Raw genomic sequence first — 25,738 nt, 5'->3', positions numbered from 1 at the left:
GAAACAACCAAGTATCAGCGGCATTCCTTTTTTTGGATGCTGAAAAAGCTTTTGATAGATTGGATTGGCAGTTTTGTTTAAAGTAATAGAAAAATGCAATTTGGGGATTATTTTATTCGTGCAATTAAAGCAATATATCAGAAGCAAACAGCACAAATAATAGTAAATGGTGGGTTAACAGAAACTTTTAAAATTGAGAAAGGGACGAGACAGGGATGTCCCTTGTCCCCATTACTTTTTATTTTAACTTTAGAAATTCTTCTGAATAACATACGTGGTTCCGATCGAATAAAGGGAATTAGAGTTAAACATCAAGATTATAGATTAAGAGCTTTTGCAGATGACCTGGTTGTTACTGTATCTCAACCAATATACTCAGTAACTGGTTTAAAAGATATAATTGGTCAGTATGGTAAAGTATCTGGATTTAAGGTGAATCAGCAAAAGACAAAGATGATAACTAAAAATATGAATATACAACAAAAAGAAGAGTTAGAAAGAACTTCAGGTTTTGAAATCGTTAAAAAGGTTAAATATTTAGGAATATATATTACAGCTTCAAATGTTAAATTATACAAAAATAATTATGAGGTATTGTGGCAGAAGGTATGGAAAGAAATGGAGAGTTGGAAGAAGTTACAACTATCTTTGCTGGGAAGAATAGCGGCTATAAAAATGAATGTTTTGCCCAGGTTTTTGTTTTTGTTTCAAATGATACCGGTGTTTAAGAATGATATTAAATTACAGGAATGGCAAAGGGGGATTAGTAAATTTGTATGGATGGGCAAAAAACCAAGAATAAAATTAAAAGTAATGCAGGATATAGTGGAAAGGGGGGGTCTTAAAATGCCTAATTTAAAATTGTATTATGAAGCAGTTGTTTTATCATTAATTACTGATTGGATTAATTTAACTGAGGAAAGAGTTCTGAATATAGAAGGTTATGGTTTGTTATATGGGTGGCATGCCTATTTATTATATGATAAGAAAGTTGATAAAATATTTAAAAATAATATAATTAGAAATGCATTATTGAGGGTTTGGAGGAAATATCAATACAAATTAGATGGAAAGATTCCAATATGGGCAAACCCGAGACACATGATAGAAAATATAAATATATATCAAAAGATGGAGGTAGTTACTTATAAAGAACTTCTTTGTATGGAAAAGGGGAGTTACAATTAAAATCTAGAAAAGATGGGGAAGAAGGAAAAATTATACATGGTTCCAATATGGACAACTACAAGCTAGATGGAAATTAGATCAAAAATAGGTGTTAAGCAAATTGAGGATAATTTGTTAAAACAAATGAGAGATCAAGGTCAACAGCATATTAAGAGGTTGTATAATGTATTAGTAGAAATAGATTCAGAGACTGATTTGGTTAAGGATTGTATGATTAAGTGGGCACAAAATTTTCAGCAACCAATAATGTTGGAAACTTGGGAAAGAATTTGGGTGAGGAATGTTAAATTTACACAAGCGCAAAATATGAGAGAAAATTTTATAAGATGTTTTATAGATGGCATTTAGACCCCCAAAAATTGTCATGTATGTATCCTAATGTACAGGCTAAATGCTGGAGATGTGATTGTGAAGATGCTACTTATTATCATATATGGTGGACTTGCAAAAAAGTTAAAGCATTTTGGATTAAAGTATGGTGGATCATGCAGAATATTTTGAAAAAGAAGATTAAGTTTACCCGCAGTTCTTTTACTAGGAATAATTATGGATTGTACAGCTATAGAGACTAAATTGATTCTGAACTTAATAACAGCCGCAAGACTTTTGATTGCTCAATATTGGAAGAAAGAAGAATTACCTACAATTGAAGAATGGACTCTTAAAGTATCAAATCTGGCAGAAATGGCAAAAATTTCTGCTTACTTGAAAGACTATACACAAGAAAAATATATTTTAGAATGGAAAATGTGGATTGATTATATTCAAAATAAGTATCAGATAAAAAAATATCAAATAGCATATGAGTAAATTTAGGAAATAATTTGTATTAGATATATTTTTGAAGGAGAGGGAATTGAGAGTGTGAATAAGCGTGAGAGACTAGAGATTATAATTTAGGAATTATTTTAGATTATGATTGTTAGTTTTGATACCCTGCATTTTGTTCTGGGAAGTCGGGGTGGGGGTGGGGGTAAAGGGAAGGGAATTGGGGGTTGAGGTTAGTGATGGAGTGATGGTTAATGTACAGGGATTATTGAAGATGTATAAATATAATTAATGTAGGGTCGGGTCTGACCAGTTGCCATTTTAGAACGGTGGGGAGGAAAAAGAGAGTAGGAGGTAGGAAAGAGGAGAAGAGGAAGGAAGAGGGGTAGAAGAGGGAGAAGAGTGTAGGGTGGAGGGAGGAGAGGAGGTAGATAAGAGAAGGAGAGGAAGGTTTGGAAAGTAAAAGAAGGTAGAAGAGGGAAGAAGGTTAAAAAGGGGGGTGGTGACTGGGCAGGCCCGACTAATTGTATATAACTGTACATTGGATGAATTATTTGATAAGATTGTAAAAATAAAACTTTTTTATTAAAAAATAAAATAAAAATAATTTTTTTATTTGGAAAAAATATCTTTTATTTTGTATTACAATTTATAATTAGATTCTGTATTTACCCGTTTCTAAAAGAAAGATACCCTATTGAAATCTGGTTAATTCTTGCTTCTCGTGTTGCCCAGTTGCACCAACCTTGATAGACATTTTCCAATATCTCAGAGGCTGCCAAAAAGTAGAGGGAGTCAAGCTGGTCTCCAAAGCACCTGAAGGCAGGACAAGAAGCAATGGATGGGAACTAATCAAGGAGAAAAGCAACGCAGAACTAAGGAAACATTTCCTGACAGTTAGAACAATTAATCAGTGGAACAACTTGCCTCCAGAAGTTGTGAATGCTCCAACACTGGACATTTTTGAGAAGAAATTAGATAACAATTTATCTGAAATGGTTGCTTATGGGTTGATTATTCTCACTGTCAGAAAATTCCTCCTTATTTCCAGGTTGAATCTCTCCCTGATCAGTTTCCATCCATTATTCCTTGTCTGGCCTTTGGGTGCTTTGGAAAACAGCTTGACTCCCTCCTCTCTGTGGCAGCCCCTCAAATATTGGAAGACTCCTATTGTGTCTCCCCTGGTCCTTCTCTTCACTACACTAGCCATACCCAGTTCCTGTAACCGTTCATCATATGTTTTAGTCTCCAGTCCCCTAATCCTCTTTGTTGCTCTTCTCTGTACTCTTTCTAGAGCCTCAGCATATTTTTTATAGTGTGGTGACCAAAACTGGATGCAGTATTCTAGGTGTGGTTTTACTAAGGCTTTACAGAATGGTATTAGTACCTCACTTGATCTTGACTGTATCCCTCTTAATGCATTTTAGGATTGCATTGCCTTTTTTGGCTGCCGCCATACACTGCTGGCTCCTATTTAACTGGTTGTCCACTAAGACTCCAAGATCTCTCTCACAGTTCCTGCTAATTAGCCTGGTTTCACCCAGTCTATATGTGAACTTTTGGTTTTTTTTGCCTAAGTCTAAGACTTTACTTTTCTCTACATTGAATTTCATTTTGTTGAATTGGGAAAATTAAAAACAAAACAAGAATTGGAACAGGATTTGAATAGGGAAGTCGAATGGTGGACATACTTACAAATTAGATCAAAATATATAGAAGATTCAAAGACTAATCAGATACAATAGAATAGAATAGAATTTTATTGGCCAAGTGTGATTGGACACACAAGGAATTTGTCTTGGTGCATATGCTCTCAGTGTACATCAAAGAAAAGATACGTTCATCAAGGTACAACATTTACAACATAATTGATGGTCAATATATCAATATAAATCATAAGGATTGCCAGCAACAAGTTATAGTCATACAGTCATAAGTGGAAAGAGATTGGTGATGGGAACTATGAAACGATTAATAGTAGTGCAGATTCAGTAAATAGTCTGACAGTGTTGATGGAATTATTTGTTTAGCAGAGTGATGGCCTTCGGGAAAAAACTGTTCTTGTGTCTAGTTGTTCTGGTGTGCAGTGCTCTATAGCGTCGTTTTGAGGGTAGGGGTTGAAACAGTTTATGTCCAGGATGCAAGTGATCTGCAAATATTTTCACGGAGCAAAATGAATTGGATAAAATAATATATGGGAAGGACCAAAAATTAATTAGTAAAACATATAATTTCCTGTTATGGTATAAAATGGAAGAGGAAATAGTGAAAGATACTATGATTAAATGGGCAAGAAACTTTAATCATATAATAGAACTAGAGAAATGGGAAAAGATGTGGAGAACAAACATGAAATTGACAATATCAACAGCATACAAGGAAAACCAGATGAAGATGTTTCACAGATGGCATCTTCTGCCAGCTAGAATAGCAAAGATGTTCCCTAGTAACTCACCAAAGTGTTGGAAATGTAAGAGTAACTATGGAACATACTATCATCTCTGGTGGGCCTGTCCGGTGGCCAAACAATTCTGGGCTTAAATAAAAAAGTGGTTAGAGGAGATAATACAGGACTCAATAAAAGGAGATCCAGAACAATTCTTATTAGGGATTCCAACAGAAAACTAAACAAATGATACACAATACTTAATACTACACATATTAACAGCAGCACGTATAGCTTACACGCAAAATTGGAAGGAGAACCCACCAACAGAAGAAGATTTAATTAAGAAAATCATAGAATATGCAGAGATGGATAAACTCACAAAAGAAATCAAAGAAAAAGAGGATACAGAATATTATAAGATCTGGTGTAGATGGTATGAATGATTGGAAAATAGGAAAGATAATGAAAATTGAACAACAGGCTAAAATCTGTATGTAGATGAAATAAAGAAAATGTAGATGAAATGTAGATGAAATAAAGGAAGATAGATAATATAAAAGTAGAATAAGATAGCATTAAAATATGTATAAATAGTAAGAAAAGACAACTTTGAATAGCTGATAAGAAACAGTGATATGTATATAAATGTTGTATGTTTGTCTTGTGTTTTAATATGTTCAAAATAAAAAACTTTTTATAAAAAAAATGAATTACATTTTGTTAGATAGGGCCCAGTGTTTAGGTCTGTCAAGATCCATCTGGATCTTGAGCAAATCTGCAAGTCACACTGATTTTAAAGACCCTGAAACAGGGATTGTGTAGGTGACACCCCCCTAGACATGTGTGTGCAAAAGACAGAAAAAGAAAAAGGTGTGATTCACTCCTGGAGACACACAAAAAGCGGGAGTTTTTCCAGTTTGTCCTGAAGTAGAGTATCTTTCATCTGAAGATTGCTAAATTTGCCTGTACAGGAATGAAAACATGACTTCTAGCTGATTTTTACTTACAGATGGCTGTCATCCCAACAGCCCCAGGCACATGCCTTTCAATAATGCTGTTTACTATAGTTCAGCAGGCGAGATCCATGGAGTAGCTGGTATGAACAGCTTCAGAAATCACTGCCCTAATTGTGTGGATGTGTTAAGACAAACAGACTCTTGCTTCATCCGTCACAGGTCTGCTCCTCCAAGTTACACCAACCCTTCACAAAGGCACTCAGAGCATTAAAATAAAGGCAGGATTGTGCAATTCCAGCCTATCCTGGCAGAACTGGACACATCTGTCACTTCGTTTGGCTCTGGATGGGAAACGCTTCCAGAGCAGTTTGTCTGGAGGGGCATTTAGCAGCGTGGGGGGTGGGGAGAAGGACTATTTGCAACCAAGTGTTGGAAGAAATATCCATCTGGGTTCAGTTCCAAGTGGGGACAAAGACACTGGAAACATGGAGACTGCTTGGAAAGATGGTTTAATGGTGGCCAGGATCACATGGCTTGAGTTCCTGAACAGAAAAGGGCGAGATCCTGTGTGCTCCCTGGTTTTATGCTTTTTCTGAGCTTTGAACTTTCTGGGGCATAGGAAGAGTACCCTGATTGGCTGCCAGACTCCCAGGGGGTGGGGGTCTTAGCTAGCCTTGTAGGTTGTCCCTCAAGCTTGCCTGAGCCTTGCCATGTGGTGAGTTTCAGTTCTATTGTGTTGCAAATGATGGGGGGATTGAGTGAGCTTGGCTGAAGCCTTAATTGCCCATTGACAAAGGTGGGGAGTGGCAGGAAGTTGCTTTGACTTTAAAACATGTTTCTCCATTTCTCATTCAGGGAAATATATTCTGCCTTTTAAATATTTTCTAAAATATTTTCATTCTTCTAGGAGGGGGGTGGGTGCTAAATTCCTACACAAGGACACTTTGAAAGGAAAAAATTCAAGGATTCATCTGCACGATCAATCCCAGGGGTCCTTCTGGTTTTAGATGGGAGAAAATACAACAGGCAATTTGCATCTGGCGCTTTGTAGCTAAGCCAATATCTTTCTCCTGCATTGAACTGGAATTCCTTACTTCGGCCTGCCCATAATTTATTCCCCTGGTGAACAAGGCAAATCCTTTTTTTAAGAGGCAGTATCTCCAGTCTCTTGTGTGTGTGTGTGTGTGTGTGTGAGAGAGAGAGAGAGAGGGGGGGGGGGGAAATAGAGAAAAATAGAGAGACAGAAATAGAGAAAGATAGAGAGAGAGAAAGAAAGAGAAAGTGAAAGAGAGAGAGGAAAAGAGAGAGAGAGAGAGAAAAAAAGTGAAAGAAAAAGTGAAAGAGATAAAGGGGGAAAGAGGGAGAGGGAGGGGGAGAGAGAGACCTTTCTCTCAGGCCCATTCTGTTTTTGGGAATCATTTATGTAATCAGTTGCACCATCTGATTTTTATCAGAAAAATTCATCTGCTCAGATTCCTAATTTTTGGAGCTGTTTCCAAATCCCTAAATGAAAGTCCCATTGCTCATATCCCCATTTATATAGTAGCATCCGGTGGAGGGAGTGTCAAAAAAAGTTACGGAGAGGGCTGCAACCAGGTGGTCGAAGCCCCCCCCCCAGCTGTTTCTGGTTGCATATCCTTTCCCTTGACAGGATCCCATAAAAGTACCAGATTGTATCGGATTCCGAATTCACCAATTACCTGCATTTCTTAATCTTGGCAATGTGAAAATGTGTGAATTTCGACCCCCAGAATTCCCCAACAGGCAAAGTTTCAAAGATGTTTAGATCACATTTTAGATCTACAGATCACACATCTGTAAACGTCTTGGAAACATTAGAGATGTGGAGAAAAATATGGGAAATGAATTTGATTCTCAATCGGTGATTTTCAACCTCAGCAACTTGAAGACATGAGGACTTCAACTCCCAGAATCCCCCAGCTGGCAAAACTCCAGGACTCCCAGAATTCCCTAGCTGGCAAAGTTCAACTGGTTTTTGGATTAAGCTTTAGATCCAGAAATGACAACATCTTAAGATGTCTTTGAAACATTATAGACGTGGGGGGGGGGGGAAATCTGGGAAACGAATTTGATCCTAAATTAGCCACATAAGGATATCAACTCCCAGAATTCTCCAGCCAGCCTGCTGGCTAGGGAATTCTGGAAATTGAAATTCACCCATCTTTCAAGTGGCCAAGGTTGAGAAACATTACCCTGGAGTTTAATATGGACTTTGCAAGGTTCCTGGAAAAAACTGACTCCAACTATCCTCTGCTGTCAGAATGAAGCAGTTTTCACACCGTCGTAAAATAACAACCAGAAAGAAGTGAATGTTGGTATTTCTGTAAAAGCTGCAGAGGTCTCTCTCCTTGGTTCTCTGCAATGTGACCGTGGACTTCACCTGTTTGGAATGCTGAAGATGCAGAGCTATAAGAAAACTCAAATATTACAAATGGCAATAAGCTTCTGGTGACTACTGTAGAGTAGATAAGATGTGTGCATTCTTGGGATGTTTGCAATTTAGAGATTTGGGGAAGGCATCGTGCAGCAAGCGAAACCTCTCCTTGCTCCTTGGCTGATCAGATCCAGATGCTGGGAATTGACAGCTGTCCAGAACAAAATATACACAGGTACCATAGTCTTTAGCATACAACAATTGGTTTAGTCCACAGCTAGAACTGTATTTGCATAAAACTGGAAAAGCGGAGAGATCCCTACTGATGAGAATGTGATTAGGAAAATATTAGAATGTGCAGAAATGAATAGATTAATGCTTACTATAAAGGAGAAAGAACAAACTGAATATTATATGACATGGGTGTTGTTTTATGAATGGTTGGAAAATAAAAATAGAAGTTAGAAATAGATGGAGATCAGTGAAATATAGAAAACATGTTAAGATAGAGAATCAAACAATATGATGATTGTTACTAATATGACTATTAAAATTATTATATTTAATAATTTTTAATTTTTAATAGTATAATAATTTAAGATTATTATATTATTATATTATTACTATATGTTAAGTAATATGTTACTTAATATGTTAAGTATTAACATTTTAGTATATGCTAAGATATGTTAAGAGGGAGAAATGAATAGATGTATTCATATATCTATGATAGGTAATAGATGTATTATGCTCATTATTATTATTATTGTAAGATAAGAGAATCAATATCAATGTAATGAATACTGTTGTAAATTTTAATTGTTATTGCCCAGAAATATTTGTATCCAGACGACACACTGTTTAATGGAAGATGGAATGTTTAAGTTAAAAAATTATATATACATACATACATACATACATACATACATACATACATACATACAAACAATTGGTTTAGTGACTATTCACAGTCACACCAGCACTGAAAAAGTGACTTAAGACCACTTTTCACACTTATTTATTTATTTATTTATTTTATTTTATTTATTTTATTAGATTTTTATACCGCCCTTCTCCCGAAGGACTCAGGGCGGTGTACAGCCAACATAGTAAAAACCCCACAATATACACATTAAAACAAAACTTAAAACCAAGCATATAACTTACATGGCCAAAATTTAAAACAATTTAAAACCCTAAAATACATAAAAAAACCCAATTTAAAAATTTAATTTAATTTAATTTAAAAATTTAATAAAACTTTTAAGCCAGTCCCGCTTGAATAAATAAATACGTTTTCAGCTCACGGCGAAAGGTCCGAAGATCAGGCAATTGGCGTAAACCAGGGGGAAGTTCGTTCCAGAGAGCAGGAGCTCCAACAGAGAAGGCCCTACCCCTGGGGGCCGCCAGCCGACATTGTTTGGCGGACGGCACCCTGAGAAGACCCTCTCTGCGTGAGCGTATGGGTCGGAGGGAGGCATACGGTAACAGCAAGCGGTCCTGTAAGTACCCGGGCCCTAAGCCATGGAGCGCTTTAAAGATGGTAACCAGAATCTTAAAGCACACCCAAAAGACCACAGGAAGCCAGTGCAGACTGCGTAGCAGTGGTGTTACGTGGGAGCAACGAGTGGCTCCCGTTATTACTCGCGCAGCTGCATTCTGGACTAGCTGCAGCCTCCGGGTGCACTTCAAGGGCAGCCCCATGTAGAGAGCATTGCAATAATCCAAACGAGAAGTGACAAGAGCGTGAGTGACTGTGCATAAGGCATCCCGGTCAAGGAAGGGGCGCAACTGGCGGACCAAGCGTACTTGGTAAAAGGCCCTCCTGGAGACGGCCGCCAAATGATCATCAAACGATGATCAAGCCGCCCATCCAGGAGGACACCCAAGTTGCGCACCCTTTCCATTGGGGCCAATAACTCGCCCCCAACAGTCAGCTGCGGTTGCAGCTGACTGTACCGGGGTGCTGGCATCCACAGCCACTCCGTCTTGGAGAGATTGAGCTTGAGTCTGTTTCTCCCCATCCAGACCCGTACGGCTTCCAGACACCGGGACAGCACTTCGACAGCTTTGTTGGGATGGCCCGGGGTGGAGAAGTACAGCTGCGTGTCATCAGCGTACAGATGGTAACTCACCCTGAAGCCACTGATAACCTTGCCCAGCGGCTTCATATAGATGTTGAACAGGAGAGGCGAGAGAATCGACCCCTGAGGCACCTCACAAGTAAGGCGCCTCACGGTTGATCTCTGCCCCCCTGTCAACACCGTCTGCGACCGGTCAGAGAGATAGGAGGAGAACCACCGATAAACGGTGCCTCCCACTCCCAAGCCCCCCAACTGGTGCAGCAGGATACCATGGTCGATGGTATCAAAAGCCGCTGAGAGATCTAATAGGACCAGGGCAGAGGAACAACCCCTATCCCTGGCCCTCCAGAGGTCATCCACCAACGCGACCAAAGCTGTCTCTGTACTACGACCGGGCTGGAAGCCGGACTGGAACGGGTCTAGGTAGACAGCTTCATCCAGGTACTGGGGAAGCTGCCATGCAACCACACTCTCTACAAACTTCGCCACAAAGCGAAGGTTGGACGGTAATTCCCCAAAATAGCTGGATCCAGGGAAGGCTTCTTGAGGAGAGGCCTCACCACCGCCTCTTTCAAGGCAGTGGGGAAAACCCCTTCCATCAACGAAGCATTTATAATTCCCCGGAGCCAGCCTCGTGTCACTTCCTGTGTAGCCAGCACTAACCAGGAGGGACACGGGTCCAGTAAACATGTAGTTGCATGTAACTTCCCCAGCAACCTGTCCACGTCCTCGAGAGCCACAGAATCAAACTCATCCCAAACCACCTCAACAAGACGCGTCTCTGTCATCTCACTTGGATCATCGCAATTTTGGTCCAAACTATCCCGAAGCTGAACGATTTTATCGTATATATAACCGTTAAACTCCTCAGCACATCCCTGTAAGGGGTCATCCCGCCCCTCCTGATGAAGGAGGGAGCGGGTCACCCGAAACAGGGCGGCCGGGCGGTTATCTGCCGATGCAATGAGGGTGGAAACGTAAGAACGTTTCGCCTCCCTCATGCCACTAGATAGGTCTTAGTAAAAGACCTCACTAGTGTCCGATCAGCCTCGGAACGGCTAGACCTCCAAGTGCTCTCTAGGCGTCTTCTCCGGCATTTCATCTCCCTCAGCTCCTCAGAGAACCAAGGAGCCAATTGAGAGCTACGCCGGGTCAGAGGCCGCAAAGGCACGACACGGTCCAAAGCCCCAGCCGCAGCCCACTCCCAGGCCGCAACTAGTTCTTCAGTCATGCCGTGGGCAAGATCCTCAGGGAACGGCCCAAGCTCCATCCGGAACCTCTCAGGGTCCATCAGACGCCTGGGACGGAACCAACGCATTGGCTCCGTCTCCCTGCGGTGGTGAGCGGTGGTCCGAAAGTCTAGGCGAAGGAGAAAATGATCTGACCATGACACCGGTTCCGTCACTAAATCTCCTAATTCCAGATCATGAAACCACTGTCCAGAGATAAAAATCAGATCTAGAGTGCCTCCCCCAATGTGTGTAGGGCCATCAGTTACTTGAATCAGGTCCAAGGCCGTCATGGAAGCCTGGAACTCCTGGACCACCGTTGATGACAAACCGGCCGATGGCAAGTTGAAATCCCCCATGATCAATAGATGGAATGACATTCTACGCTCTGAACACCGCCCTCCCCCCCGTCTTCGGACCAGATAAAGTAGTGCCGTGAGCACGCGGGACTGGATATACCCTCCCTGATGGGCTTTTCCCCTTACCCGTCTCTCCCCTCCCCCCCTTAAAAACCTCTTATTTAAAAACCTATTAAAAAACCCCCACAGATTCTTCTGCGATGCATGCCACCTCTCTGGGTCCCAAGACCCTTCATTAAGGTAGGCCCTCGATAGCACAGAGGGCCATTCCTGCGAGGCAGGGGAACCTCGCAGCCGTAAAAGCTCGAGAGATGAGTAACTCATGGAAGATTAACATAACAGCAGAGAAAAAAAGAGCATCCCAAGCCGGCAAAGCAACTGCAGATGTAATAAAGCCGACCCCACTATCTGCTTAGTCCCTATTCCATAATTGTCCAGGAAGTTGTTATTGCTTAAACTTGTCGTTGATGTTATTACGTCGCAGATGGAAATTGCGACCAGGGTCAAACCAGGGTCAAACCATGTCCAAACTCCAGGTAGGGGAACAGGCGATGACTAATACGGCCAGAGTCAGGCCCCACCAGTTCAACCGCAGATGACAATTACGGCCTTGGAACCAGGCCCGACAAGGCCGATGAAGCTGCCCCATACCACAAGGTGGTCACAGGACCCTTGGAGACCCGACAAGTCCAAACAACCAGAGGAAAGACCATAATAATAATAATAATAATAATAATAATAATAATAATAATAATAATAATAATAATAATAATAATAATAATAATAATAATAATAATAATAATAATAATTTAATTTGTATACCGCCCTTCTCCCGAAGGACTCAGGGCGGTGAACAGGCCAATAAAATACAAACAGAAACAAACAACCAATTAAAACAACCCTTAAAAAACTGATTCAAGATGCCAGAAAATTTAAAATACCATTATACCCCATAAAAATTACAAAAATTTAAAACCCAGAATTAAAATTTAAGATTTAAAATCAGGCCAGTCCAGCCATATGAAATAAATAAGTTTTAAGTTCGCGGCGAAAGGTCCTAAGGTCAGGTAGTTGTTGAAGCCCGGGGGGAAGCTCGCACCCTCACAATAATCCTGAGGGTGGTCCTGAACTGTCCTGAACTGTCCAGATAAATATGGATCCAAAGGACCAACAAAGACATTCCCGGAGGAAAGGAGGGAGAGGAGAGGGGCCACCGCCGCCGCCATCGAGGAAGCCTTCCTCGCTGCCGCGGCCGCACCCCCCCCATATACCCAAAGCTCCGTGGCGGACCTTGCTGGGGGGTCACTGGGGGTTGTTAATTCCAGCGCTATTTCCACCATCTTCCATCACAACACCACGAAAGTCGTAAGAACCCTCGTCCTCGTCGGGGAAAATACCGCAGGGAAGGAAGGATGCCCGGACGCCGCCCCGCCCCATGCCTCAAAATGGCCGCCACCATTTCGCCACTCACCCCCCCGGTTCCGTCCTCGGCAGCCGCGAGTTTCCAGGGTCCAAAAAACCCTCCCGCGGCTGCCGGGAAGATCTCCTCACCGGGCCAGGGGGTGCAGGCGACTAAGGCGGCAGCTGAGGCACTCCATCGGCTGGGACGCTTTCACTCTGCCTTTCCACACTCTCACCGAGCTGCCATCTTGGGCATGCGCAGAATGCAGCATCCCTGTGGCCATGTGATCAAAATTCAGACACTTGGCAACTGGTTTGATATATATGACGATTGAAGTGTCCACGGGGTCCTGTGATCAATTTTTGTGACCTTCTGACAAACAAAGTCATTGGAGAAACCCAATTCGCTTAATAACCGTGTTAGTTAACAACTGCAATGATTCACTTAACTGTGGCAGGCAAAGTCGTAAAATGGGGCAAAAAACTCACTTAACAAATGTCATAAATTTTGGGCTCAATTTTGGTCATAAATTGAGGTCTACCTGTACGTCATTGTTGGTTGTGAAGTCTTTTAGAAGACATTTGTCTCAGAGTGTTGAAGAATTTGGGGTGATATTTCTCCACCTTTTTATTTTCTGAATTTCATCTCCGCTGCCCCATTTACAATGAGATCAGGGCCCACATTTTTATAGCAAGTAGACTCAAAGGGTTCTTGAAATGTTAACCTGTCTTCTTGCAGACATGTGTCCAGCTACCCTGTTTTCCCGAAAATAAGACATCCCCTGATACTAAGCCCAATCCAGCTTTTGACCGCATGTGCTAAAATTAACCTTCCCCGAAAATATTTAAATGCAGAGCTGGAAATCAGGTAAGATGGCAAGAGGAGCCCCATCTTGCTCCATGCGCCCCAAAATAACAAGATCTCCCCAGTGGTGAAATCTGAACTGGTTTACTACCTGTTTGCTGGCTGTGCATACGCATGCACAGTGCACACCATGCAGCAAATGTGAGGTGTGCGCGTGTGCGCAGTGCATGCCAAAAGGAAGCATGGGGTAAGTAGAACAGCGTGCGGGGTGTGTGTGTGATTAGCTGTGGCGTGCAATTTTTTTTTTACTTTTAAAAGCATTTTTTTACAACCTATTCAGCTGAATAGGTTGTAAAAAATGCTTTTAAAAGTAAAAAAAGGCTCTGACGATCGCTTGGCTCCCCTGTGACTGTCAGAGCCTTTTTTTTACCTTTTAAAACATGTTTTACAACCTATTGCTACCATTTGGGTGGGAAAAGTGAGCGAGCCGGAAAGAAGCGGCAACTGGGAAACCGGGCGATTGGGTGGGCATGGGTGCGAGGTGGGGGCAGGGATTTTTGCTACTGGTTCTCCGAATCACCTGCCCCCATTGCTACCGGATCAGCTGATCTGGTCTGAACCGGGAGCATTTCACCCCTGGACCTCCCCAAAAATAAGGCCAAGTGCTTATTTCGGGGTTCAAAAAAATATAAGACAAGGTTTTATTTTTGGGGAAACACGGTATCAGAACCAACCTGCTACATTTACTTTGTTGTCGTTTAAACATAGAAAGAAAAGTGCAAGTTCTTAATTGTAGCTTGGACTTCCCATTGCTGTAACCTTTTTTCTTCTAATACTGTTTATCTTATAATACTTTTAACTAGGTGACAATCACGGGAACCTTTAGAGTCAGTTTTCACCAGCCTGTGTCAATATGATATATCCAATAAAACTATTCTTTGAGGTACCTACTTGCCTCACAGTTCTGTTTGCTATGGGTGCATAACTTGGAATCCTGACAGTGGGTTCACGCCTGTGTGTTGCTCCTACAGCAAACATCTCCATTGTTCTTGTGTAAAAGACACCTTGTCTCGGTGTCTTGGAGACCATGGTTAGATTTCCTCCCCCCCCCCACCCCAAAAAAAGTAGAAAACTGATCTTTGGAATTTTAGGATGAGATCTGATTTGACTAGAGAAATATTGTGCTATAAGATTGTGATTTATATATAGATAGATTAATATATGGTAGATGAAATTTAAAAACATGAATATTGCTTGTTTTTAATGTCAATTTTTATTAACCTTTTAAAAAAATTTAAGTACTGATTCATTTAGAAAAAAAATGCATTTTATTAGCGTCTCTATATTGGAAAAAGTCAGAGGTCACTTTTTAACATATTTGCTTTTTTAGTTTTCTGGGATCATTTTTTAGCTTGTATTTTTTTTCCCCCAATTGAATAAATGTATGTCTGGCAGGCTGAGACAATCAGTGCTGATGAAAGATGTATGAGAGAGATGAAGGAGTTATTTCATTGGCTCAAGAGGTCATCAATTTCTTTGATCAAAGAATAAGGGTTGGCAAGAGTGTGGAGTTTTATGAGTTCTTGTGATAAATCGAGAAGAAGCTTCTCGATGCAACCATCTACTAAAGTTATTTCTTGTCAAAAAATAGGCATTTTCCCCCTCTCTGAGGATTCTTACTTTAGAACAGTGGTAGTCAACCTGGTCCTTACCGCCCACTAGTGGGCGTTTCAGTTTTCACGGTGGGCGGTAGGGGTTTTGTCCGATACTGAAGCACTTTCCTTTCTTTTTAATTTAATTGACTTTTTTAAAAAAATTCATAGCATTATTTAAAAGAATTAGGTTTTCATAAAATTCCCCATGACAATTTAAATTTCTGAAAATATACTATTTGTATCGCCTGCGCATAAGCTTAGTTCATGTTACGTAAGTGAAACTAAATGGCGCTATAGTGCGACTGCAAACAAAAGAGCCTCGTCCCAGAATAGCTCATGCATCTCCCCCCACACCATCCAGCTGTAACAGACAAGCAGAGCTGGTAGCTGGCGCCCCCCCCCAAAACCCAATCCACAATCTGCGAAAGGCATGCGCAGGCGACGATACACGGCACATTACTGTGGAACCGGTGGACGGTTAGAAAATTTTACTACTAACAGAGATACAAAAGTGTAGGTATAAAACGGTTGACTACCCCTGCTTTAGACCAACCAAATGAACTATGGCCTTCTTTGCAGGGCTGTTGTCTGATTTGACTAAGAGCTAAAGGTTGTATTCCTGCTGGGGAAAATCTTTTTTGGGGTTTTGTGTCCCAAGCAAAATGAATCCCTGAAAGCAGAAAATTGCACTTCTGAGTCCAATGGAAGCCATCAGTGAATTGCAGCGGCATCTCACAGTGAGTGGGCTACATGTTGCACCAAGCCTGGATGGGACTTTTGAAAAGGGGAAGTTTTGGGTTGTAGAAATCCAGAAATCTGTTGGATGACTCGGGAGTTAAAATTATAAGAGTCAATTTGGTTTATATTTCTGCCTAGAGTGGTGCTTGTCAACTTCAGCAAATTCAGCTCCCAGAATGCAATGTTGAAGTGGATAGATTTCAACTCCCAGAATGCAACACAAATATTGGCAGTGTTCCATTCCCAGAATGCAAAATTAAGATGGGTTTACTTCAATTCCCAGAATGCAACTTCAAAACAGATGGACTTCAACTCCCAGAATTCCCTAACATCTTAAATTTGCCAAGGTTGAGAAAGACTGGGTTAGCTCATATCAGTGGTGGGATTCTGCCAGTTCTAGGTGGTTTGGCCGAACCGTTTGTTAAATTGCTGGTTTGCCCCGCCCCTCGCCTCTCCCCTCCCCACCACCACTTACTGGCCTGGCAGCACACCGAACCGAATTGTTTGTTAAATTGCTGGCTTGCCCTACCCCTTGCCCCGCCCCTCCCCACCACTACTTACTGGCCTGGCAGCACACAAACCGAACCTTCGACTGGCCTGAAAAACAGGGCAGTGATGGTGGCGATGGGCCAGGAGAATGGCGGGACATGTCAGGACAGCACTGGCCTGAAGCTCGTCAGCAGGCCATCCTCCTGTTCGGGTCTGGCCACGAGTGACACTGGCACCGGCACCAGCAGGCAATGGGGTAAAGATCAGGATGGGACTTCCGGCAGCTGCGCACCCCATTGCTTGCCAGTGCCAGTGCCAGTGCCGCTTGTGGCCAGCCCCTGCCAGCAGGATGGCCTGCTGACGAGCTTCAGGCTGGAGCTGTCCTGACGTGTCCCGCCATTCTCCTGGCCCATCACCACCATCACTGCCCTGTTTTTTGGGCCAGTCGAAGCTGCTCAGAAGGCAGCTGCCACAGCCTGTCCTTGCTACTTAAGAGCAGCTTCCAAGGCAGGAAAAGTTCAGGCAAGTTGTCTCCTTCTCAGCCTGAAACACACAGAGAACATGCACACATCTCACAGCGCCGGGATCTTCTGCAAGGAGACAGTGCGTGGCCACGCACCATCTCCTTGCAGAAGATCCCGGAGCCATGAGGTGCCTGTGCCTGTTTGCTTGAGGCCGAGAAGGAGGAGAAGACTTGACTGAACTTTTCTGTCTCCCTCTCTTCTGACACTGGCCAGGCAGGTGAGCAGCCTCCTGACCAGTGGGGTAAGTGTCCTCCCAGCCGGGCCATGCTAGCTTCAGGCCAGCGCTGTCCTAACGTGTCCCGCCACAACTGCAGCCGCAGCCTTGGTCGCTGTTGGACTCACCAGCTCCCGATGGTTGCAGCTCCGTGCCCCCCCCCCAGGTATGGCGAGCCCCGAATTGGGACTTCGCAGCATGCTTTTCACTCCAAGCAGCCGGGATTTAAAAACTCATGGCTGGGGTGGAGGAGCAGTCCTTCTTAACAAGCTCAAAACTGAGTTGCAAGTCTGGGTTCCCTGCATGAGAGCTGGAAGTCCGGTACTCCAGCACACTCATCTCTGTTTCCCTCTATGATTGGCCTTGAAAAAAACCTGCCCTCACAATCACATGTCTGCAGCCAGAGCTGGGCTTGCAGCTCTTGTGTGGGGAACTCAGGCTTGCAGCAACAGTTTTTAGCTTGTTAAGAAGGACCGCTCTTCCCTCCCAGCCATGTGTTTTCCAGTCTGGGCTGTTGGGAGTGAAAAGCATGCAACATGCTGGCGCTCCCCGGATTCCCTTCACGAGCACTGGAAGAAAATTGCCCAAGCTCCCAATGCCTGAACCGGCAAGCTGGAAGAGAGATTTGCTGTCGTGCTGGTGAGTACATATGGACTGAGTAGGCTTTTTGCTCTCCACCCCTGCGCATCCCTGGCATGGAAAATGGGGCATTTCCATGGGACCTTCTCTTTCCCCCCCCCCAGCCTCCTTTTGCCAGTATTCAGCAGGCAGGCAATATTCTTTAGATGGGCTTTTATTTTGCCAGCCCAAGGGTGGAGGGTGGAGGTAGGAAATCACCCTGTCTCTGCAGCATCGGTCATGTGACTGAGCGTGGCCAATGACGTCACTCACAGCAAGATGCCGCCCACCTTGCCATGAGTGATGTCAAGTTGACCACGCCCACCCAGTCACATGACCACCTAGTCACACCCACCTAGTCATGCCCACAGAACCAGTTGTTAAATTATTTGAATCCCACCACTGGCTCATATTATGCAACCAGTGCAGTTGTTGGCAGATTTAAGGTTTGTGATTATACGAACCTAATCAATCGTGAGATTTTATTCTTGCAAAAATGGAATTGGTGGTGATTTTAATTCAGGGGTGAAATCTAAAAAATTTCCCTACCAGTTCTGTGGGCATGGCTTAATAGGTGGGCGTGCCTTGTTGGTCAGGTGACTGGGTGGGCATGGCCAATAACATAAATAATAAAAATAATAAAGTACACAAAACAATAAGAGGTACCAAAAACCAACTTTCACACTCTACACACACACAACACAACACAACTGACTCACACACAATGTAAAAGCAGCTATACTTCACTCAAAATGGCCCCTGCAATAAGCAGGAACCTCACACAGCCACAAAAAGCCACAAAAACTGACTCACACACACACATGCACAAAATGCCACATACAACTTTGTGAGATTTTGTGTGTTTGTGTAGTTAGAGTGAAACACTATAGAAATACACCAAATCTCAGAAAGCTGCAGAAATATTTTTATTTTATTTTATTTTATTTATATTTTTAGATAAAAGCAACTAAATTTAAAACTTCCTTAACTTAAAACTTCTTAACTTTAAAATTTCCTTAATTTTAAAACTTCCTTAACTTTAAATTGCTATGTCTAAAAAATAAATAAAACTCTTAAAAAACCCAATTAACTATTTTTTTAAAGCTCCCCCCCTTACTTACCTAATTCAAGGGACAAGGCAGGCAGATTGAGTTGCTCACCGATGAGATGGATTGCAGGCAGGCAGACTGAGTTGCTAGCTGATGCAATTGATTGCAGCAGCCAAAGCAAGGCCGGAATAGCGAGTGAGACCGAAAGAAGCAGGAAGCCCCCAAGTAGGCAAGTGGGGACCAGGCAATTGGGTGGGCATGGGCGGGTGGGGGGCAGGGATTTTTGCTACCAGTTCTCCGAACTACGCACCCTCATCGCTACCGGATCGCGCGATCTGGTCTGAACTGGGAGTATTTAACACCACATTTAACACCACAGACAATACATCTATCATTCAAAAAGACCTTGATCATCTAACTCAGTGGTTCCCAACCTTTTCTTGTTTGAGGCACAACCTTTTCTTGTTTGAGGCACCCTTGGAAAGCCTTTCAAAAGTTCCCGGCACCCTTATAAGGAAATAGATATTTAAAATCTCCGTAGCTCAAAAGTTCCCGGCACCCTCAAAAGATCTCACGGCACCCCTTAGTGCCGCGGCACACTGGTTGGGAACCACTGATCTAACTGCTTGGTCTAAAACTTGGCAACTCCAAATCTCAACCAGCAAATGCTCAGTCTTACATATTGGAAAAAAGAACCCAAACACAAAGTACATACTTGAGACATTACCTTACAGATGACCCCATCCCATTAAAGACCTTGGAGTTTTCATATCAAATGATCTAAGTGCCAAAACCCTGCAACTACGTAGCAAAAAAGGCTCTAAGAGTTGTAAACCTAATCTTGTGTAGCTTCTTTTCCAAAAACACTACACTACTAACCAGAGCATATAAAACATTTGCTAGACCAATTCCAGAATACAGCTCACCTGTCTGGAACCCTCACCACATCTCTGACATCAATACAGTTGAACGCGTCCAGAAATATTGTACAAGAAGAGTTCTCCATTCCTCTGAAAACAACAAAATACCTTATCCCACCAGACTTGAAATCCTAGGCTTAGAAAACTTGGAATTCCGTCGCCTTCGACAAGACCTAAGTTTAACTCATAGAATCATCTATTGTAATGTCCTTCCTGTTAAAGACTACTTCAGCTTTAATTGCAATAATACAAGAGCAACCAATAGATTTAAACATAATGTTAACCGCTTTAATCTAGATTGCAGAAAATATGACTTCTGTAACAGAATCATCAGTGGTTGGAACACTTTACCTGACTCTGTGGTCTCTTCCCATAATCCTAAAAGCTTTAACCAAAAACTTTCTACTATTGACCTCACCCCATTCCTAAGAAGACCATAAGAGCACAAACGTGCCTACCGTTCCTGTCCTATTGTTTTTCCTTTCTTCTTTCTATATATATATATATATATATATGCTTATACCGCCTAATATTTACTCATATATATGTTTATATACTATATAATCTTTTTGTATGATACTTATATATATTGTTGTGACAAAATAAATAAAATAAAAATAAACATTTCACCCCTGTTTTAATTCCTTCTTGAATTGTTTCCTTGCTCCAGGAGAACCTGATACAACCAAAGCTTGTAAAATGGAATGCCCCAAATTTTCAGAGAATAAATATCCTTCGAGTATACTACAGAGCTATACAGTTAGCACCTGCAGAGCCAAGACATCGATCATGTAAGTGCCTTTTTGTCACAATATTTTTCTCTTTCCAATTCAAAGACTCGGATGAAAATTCTATGCTGTTTTTTTTAGAGCCTTTGCACAGAGCTCAAGAAGGGTATTTAGCAATAGCACTTAGACTTAAATACTGCTTCATGGTGCTTAGCAGTCCTCTCTAAATGGTTTACAGAGTCAGCCTCTTGCCCCCAACAATCTGGGTCCTCATTTTAGCGACCTCAGAAGGATGGAAGGCTGAGTCAACCTTGAGCCGGTCAGGATCGAACTGCTGACAGTCAGCAGAGTCAGTCTGCAGTACTGCATTTTAACCACTGCCAACTATGGATGGATGAATGGATGGATGGATGGATAGATGGATGGATGGAAGGAAGGAAGGAAGGAAGGGAGGGAGGGAGGAAGGAAGGAAAATAGTAATACCACTTAGACTTATATACCACTTCACAGCGCTTTGCTGTCCTCTCTAAGTGGTTTACAGAGTCAGCATAATCCCCGCCAAACAATCTGGGTTCCCATGTTACCCACCTTGGAAGGATGCAAGGCTGAGTCAACCTTGAGCCTTGTGAGATTTGAACTGCTGAATTGCATGCAACCGACAGGCAGCAGAAGTAGTGCCAGTACTGCACTCTAATCACTCTGCCACTGCGGCTCGTATAAAATGGTGTTTTACAGGTAGTCCTCGACTTACGTCCATTCATTTAACAACCATTCGAAGTTATGACAAGGCTGAAAAAGTAACTTGTGATTGACCCTCACAATTATGATTATCACAGCATCACCATAATCACAGAATTACAATTTATGTGCTTTGCACTTGGCATTCAGTTATAATAGTTGCAGCATATTGGGGAAGTCAGATTCATTTAACGATCATGGCAAGAAAAGTTGTAAAATCAGGTGTGACTCACTTAATGACCACACCACTTAGAGATGGAAGCTTGCATTCTAGTTGTGGTGGCCGTACCTTGAGGGCCACCTGTAAAATGTTTAGCCTGTTCTTGTTTTAATATTTCATGTGAGTTTAGGATAAAATTTACCTATTTGTTATTTATGTCTTCTATGAAATTGTTTTTGGTTTCCAATCTTTGTTTGTTTGTTTGTTTGTTTGGAAGTGAGCAGAACAAGACAAAAATGGTATTAAATTAAATTACTGTAAAATCAAATCCATCCATCACAGTTTGAACACTGTAATTCTGGGATGGGACCTGTTGTCTGTGCTATTCAGCTGAGCTATATTATTTTGTGAGTTTATATGATACACTAGATTAGGTTAAATTGGGATTGCATCATATATGGTTGTGCCTATCAAACCCAATCATTCTTTTCATTGGTTATGTGAATGTGGTTTATCTGTTTGTTTGAGCATTTAATGTTTTTGGAATCCAGAAATTATATTTTATGATTCTTGAGTCAGGCAATGGGGTAGGAATATCTTTCCCCAATACTTCAAAATTAAAGGCATTCTACTGAAACTCAGTGGAATTTAAAAATGCTAAAATGTCCTGGAATGTCTAAAATATTGATTCGTCTATTCTTACTTGGTTTTTTTTTTTAAACCTTCCTTTTTCTAGACTGACAACAAAGAAAAATAGAAATATTTGTGCCAACCCAAACCATGACTGGGTAAAGAAAGCTATGCAGAACATAGATGCAAGGACTAGGTACAACACCACCACAAAAAAACTCCCTGTAACTAACAGACATTCAGGAGAAGCTAAGCTGGAGGTTGAGGGCCACGCTCAGCCCACAAAAAAAGTTAGCACAACCTCCCACAAGAGAGTAACACTCCCTGTGAGAACCACAGCAGATCCCCAACCTTTTGTGGAAAGTGGGTTGTCTGGCGTGGAGGCCACCACATCTTCTGCATCGTTGACTCCTCAACCAGAAACCATTGCTGATAAATCCACCCTTCAGCCTGACTCGATTGTAAATCACGAAATTGAGTCAGAAACCTTTGAGGGGCACAAAAGATCGGGGGACCATGTCACATCAACGAAGAAAGGCCTGGAGGATTTCGCTAGAACAACCCAACGATTGGTGTCACCTCCTATGCCTTTTCCAGGAACTGACAAAACAAGTACCAAAAGTCCTGCACTTGTTTCAGAAACTCTTGCTAATTCTTCAACCCGTCCTCCCATGAACTCTTCCATCAGCAAGCTTCTCCTGGAATTTGTCACAAAAGATAAGACATCGATGACGATACCCACCAAGCTTTCCAACTCTTCTGATCAACACCGTTTGTTTTTAAGCAGCTCCAGCGCAAACCATAAACCACAGTCAGTTGAGGGTTCCACAGCTCAACTTCCTACTGACTCTAGTAGTCCATCAAACAGACAGTCCAGCTCTGATAGAAACAGCCTCAATTCTGTCCAGTTTCAAGGTGTGATTGATGCAGAAAGTGAAGGAGACACCACAGAAACACTTTCATCTATTGGAACTGGTAGAACTTTCTCCAAACCTTCCGACACTCTCCAAATTTCAGGTTATCACCAAGAAACTTTTATTGTGAGTACTTCAGCATCCATCTCAAACACCCCACCAACAACTCTAGATTGTAATCCCCATTCCCAATCCATGGTACAAAATTACATTATCCCTGTGCTTTCTATTGGGGGTATTCTCTGTGTCCTCTTGGCACTTGGTGGCTTAGTCTACGCTAAACGTAACATGTGTACCAAACGGTCACCCAAGAGGCAGATTCAAGGCCTGATGTACTACCCATGTGACTCCCAAGCTGAGTCATATCCCATGGAAATTGTTTGACCTTTCCATCTTTTTTGATTGGCAAAAATCCATCTTGTTTTACAAGAGGGATGGACTGGGTTAGTAGTGCAACTGATGGGGAGTCCTGTCTGGTCTCCCTCTTCTTCTCTGCCAAGGTCAAGAGGGATTGCAAGCTGTTGGTCAGAGGATGCACTAAAGCATAGCAACCCCCTTATTGGTCTTACTAGATGTTGTAGCCCATTGGGCTATGGATCAAGGACAGAGTCTTCAACATGGGAGGCGGGCCTCCATACCAAAGCAAGGACTTTCATTGGAAGAAAAGAGAACTATTCCTTCCTAGGCAGAATGTGCCCAGGTGCCAATAGGTTGTCGGTACGGTTTGATTGTAATTGATGTTTGCAGTGTTGAGATGAGCCATAAGGATGGGCAGGGCTGGCCCAGAACATCTACCTGTTTGAGATGAAAGAGATGCCTACTACCTATGGTGGTATTCAGCTGGTTCTATCCGGTTCAGATGAACCGGTGGTGGTGGCTGCGGGAGGCTCCACCCACCCACCCGGATGTCATCACATCCCATTTTTGACACTCTGTGCATGTGCAGAAGGTCCTGCGCATGTGTGGAGGTGGAGCATGCTCACATTAATGGACTGGCAGTGAAGGTAAGTGAATACCACCTCTGCCTACTATCCTACTTTTCTAGATTTACCTTGGAGCAGGTGGTTGAACTTTCTTCCTTGCTGGTGATAAAAGAGCACAAATCCAGGGGTTGTGCCCTGCAGCATCCCCCAGACCCCAACACCTGTCTTCCTTAGTCCTCTTGGGAGGTGCTAAGTCTTTGGTTGGTCTTTGGTAATCCAGCAAGAGTCTTTCAGATCATGACGTCATCAATTGATAGCATATCCTGTGGGTACTCAGGGGCGGGGGCAAGGCACCCCGACCTCTTCTGCATAGAAAAGATCCTGTCAGGGCTGGGAAGGAAGTGAAAGTTGTTACATCAAAATTGCCATTAGGAAAAAAAAAAGAACAGAAAAAGCTATTTCACTTTTCTCAAAATGCACTTTTGGTATTTTAAACCCTGCGGGTTTGGGAAATCTGCTTTAGATCAGATCTGCTTTATATTATCTTTTAAAAACAATAAAATAAATAAAAAAACAATAAAATAAATCAGGGTTGTTTTACATTCTCTTCCCAACTATAAAATAAATCAGAACTGTTTTTTATATGATATTTAAAAACAATAAAAGAGACAATCAGACTTAATGCAAGCAGCGTGTCGTCTTTCATCGGTGCAAGTTACAAAGCAATTTGGTGAATTAAAAAAAGGAGAGAACCGAATGGCCATAAGCACAAAACCGGATGTAAGCCACTTTTTTCAACACCCTCATAACACTAACCAGTCACTAAGTGAATGTCATCAATCAAGGAGTACTATAAGTACCGCAAGTCAGCAGTCCCTGACTTCCAACAGTTCATTTAATGACCATTCAAAGTTACCATGACACTGAAGATAACTTATGACTGTTTTTCACACTTACAACTGTTGCTGCATCCTGATGGTCGTGTGATCAAATATTCAGATGCTTGGCAACTGACTTGTACTTATGACAGTTGCAGTGTCCCAAGGTCACGTGATCCCCTTTTGCAACCTTCTGACAAGCTGTCAATGGGGAAGCCAGATTCACTTAACAACCATGTTACTACTAATTTAACAATTATGCGGGGATTCACTTAACAATTGTGGCAGGGAAGCAATGGTAAATCCAATTTTTTTTACTACTGGTTCTGTGGGTGTGGCTTGGTGGGCGTGGCAGGGGAAGGATACTGCAAAATCCCCATGCCCTCCCCACTCCTGGGGCCAGCCAGAGGTGATATTTACCAGTTGTCTGAACTGCTCAAAATTTCCGCTACTGGTTCTCCAGAACCAATCAGAACCTGCTGGATTTCACCCCTGCAGGGAAGGTTATAAAATGGGGCACAACTCACTTAAAGACTGTCTCACTTATCAAGGGAGAATTTTGGCCTCAGCTGTGGTCCTAAATCCACAATACAGTACTAATCTAGCCTACCCTGATGATACTTATCCAGGTAGCTTTTACATGTGGAAGCCTCAGTTCCAGCTCTGCCTTACGGTAAACCACATGGCTTTTAGGAAAAGAATTCCTTTCTCTACAAATGGAGTTGGGAGTCTTTTTTTCCTAGAAGATTAAGCCAGGATAGACCCAACATTAAGCTAGAACGGACGTTTTCCTGTTTAAAAGCATCCTGGATAATTTTTCTCTTTCTCCTTCTTCCCCTGGTTATCTCCTCCCCACCCAGTCCAATTGTTAAAATAAATTGTTTTGGTAACCGTCCCTGTCTTGGCCCTGAAGCAGCCAATGGCTCTTAGGACAGCACTATGAGTAGCTTTGATTTTCTCTTCCCAGCCCCCTTTCCTCCCTCCCC

The 25,738-nt window shown here is 42.3% G+C and overlaps 1 protein-coding gene across 1 annotated transcript in view; it reads left to right on the top strand.

Moving 5' to 3' along the window:
• CX3CL1 (C-X3-C motif chemokine ligand 1) overlaps window positions 1-24,551 on the top strand; it is a 40,340-nt gene extending 15,789 nt beyond the window's left edge. Inside the window, exons 2-3 of the mRNA XM_058154977.1 lie at window positions 20,452-20,572; window positions 22,144-24,551. Coding sequence (XP_058010960.1) covers window positions 20,452-20,572; window positions 22,144-23,335 — 1,313 coding nt within the window. The 3' untranslated portion in view covers window positions 23,336-24,551. The remainder of the gene's footprint in view (window positions 1-20,451; window positions 20,573-22,143) is intronic.
• The last annotated feature ends 1,187 nt before the right edge of the window (window positions 24,552-25,738 follow it).

This window comes from Ahaetulla prasina, chromosome 12 (assembly GCF_028640845.1).
Source record: "Ahaetulla prasina isolate Xishuangbanna chromosome 12, ASM2864084v1, whole genome shotgun sequence".
Taxonomy (NCBI): domain Eukaryota; kingdom Metazoa; phylum Chordata; class Lepidosauria; order Squamata; family Colubridae; genus Ahaetulla; species Ahaetulla prasina.
Note: the sequence above shows the minus strand (reverse complement) of the source record. Positions and strands in the feature narration are given on the sequence as shown.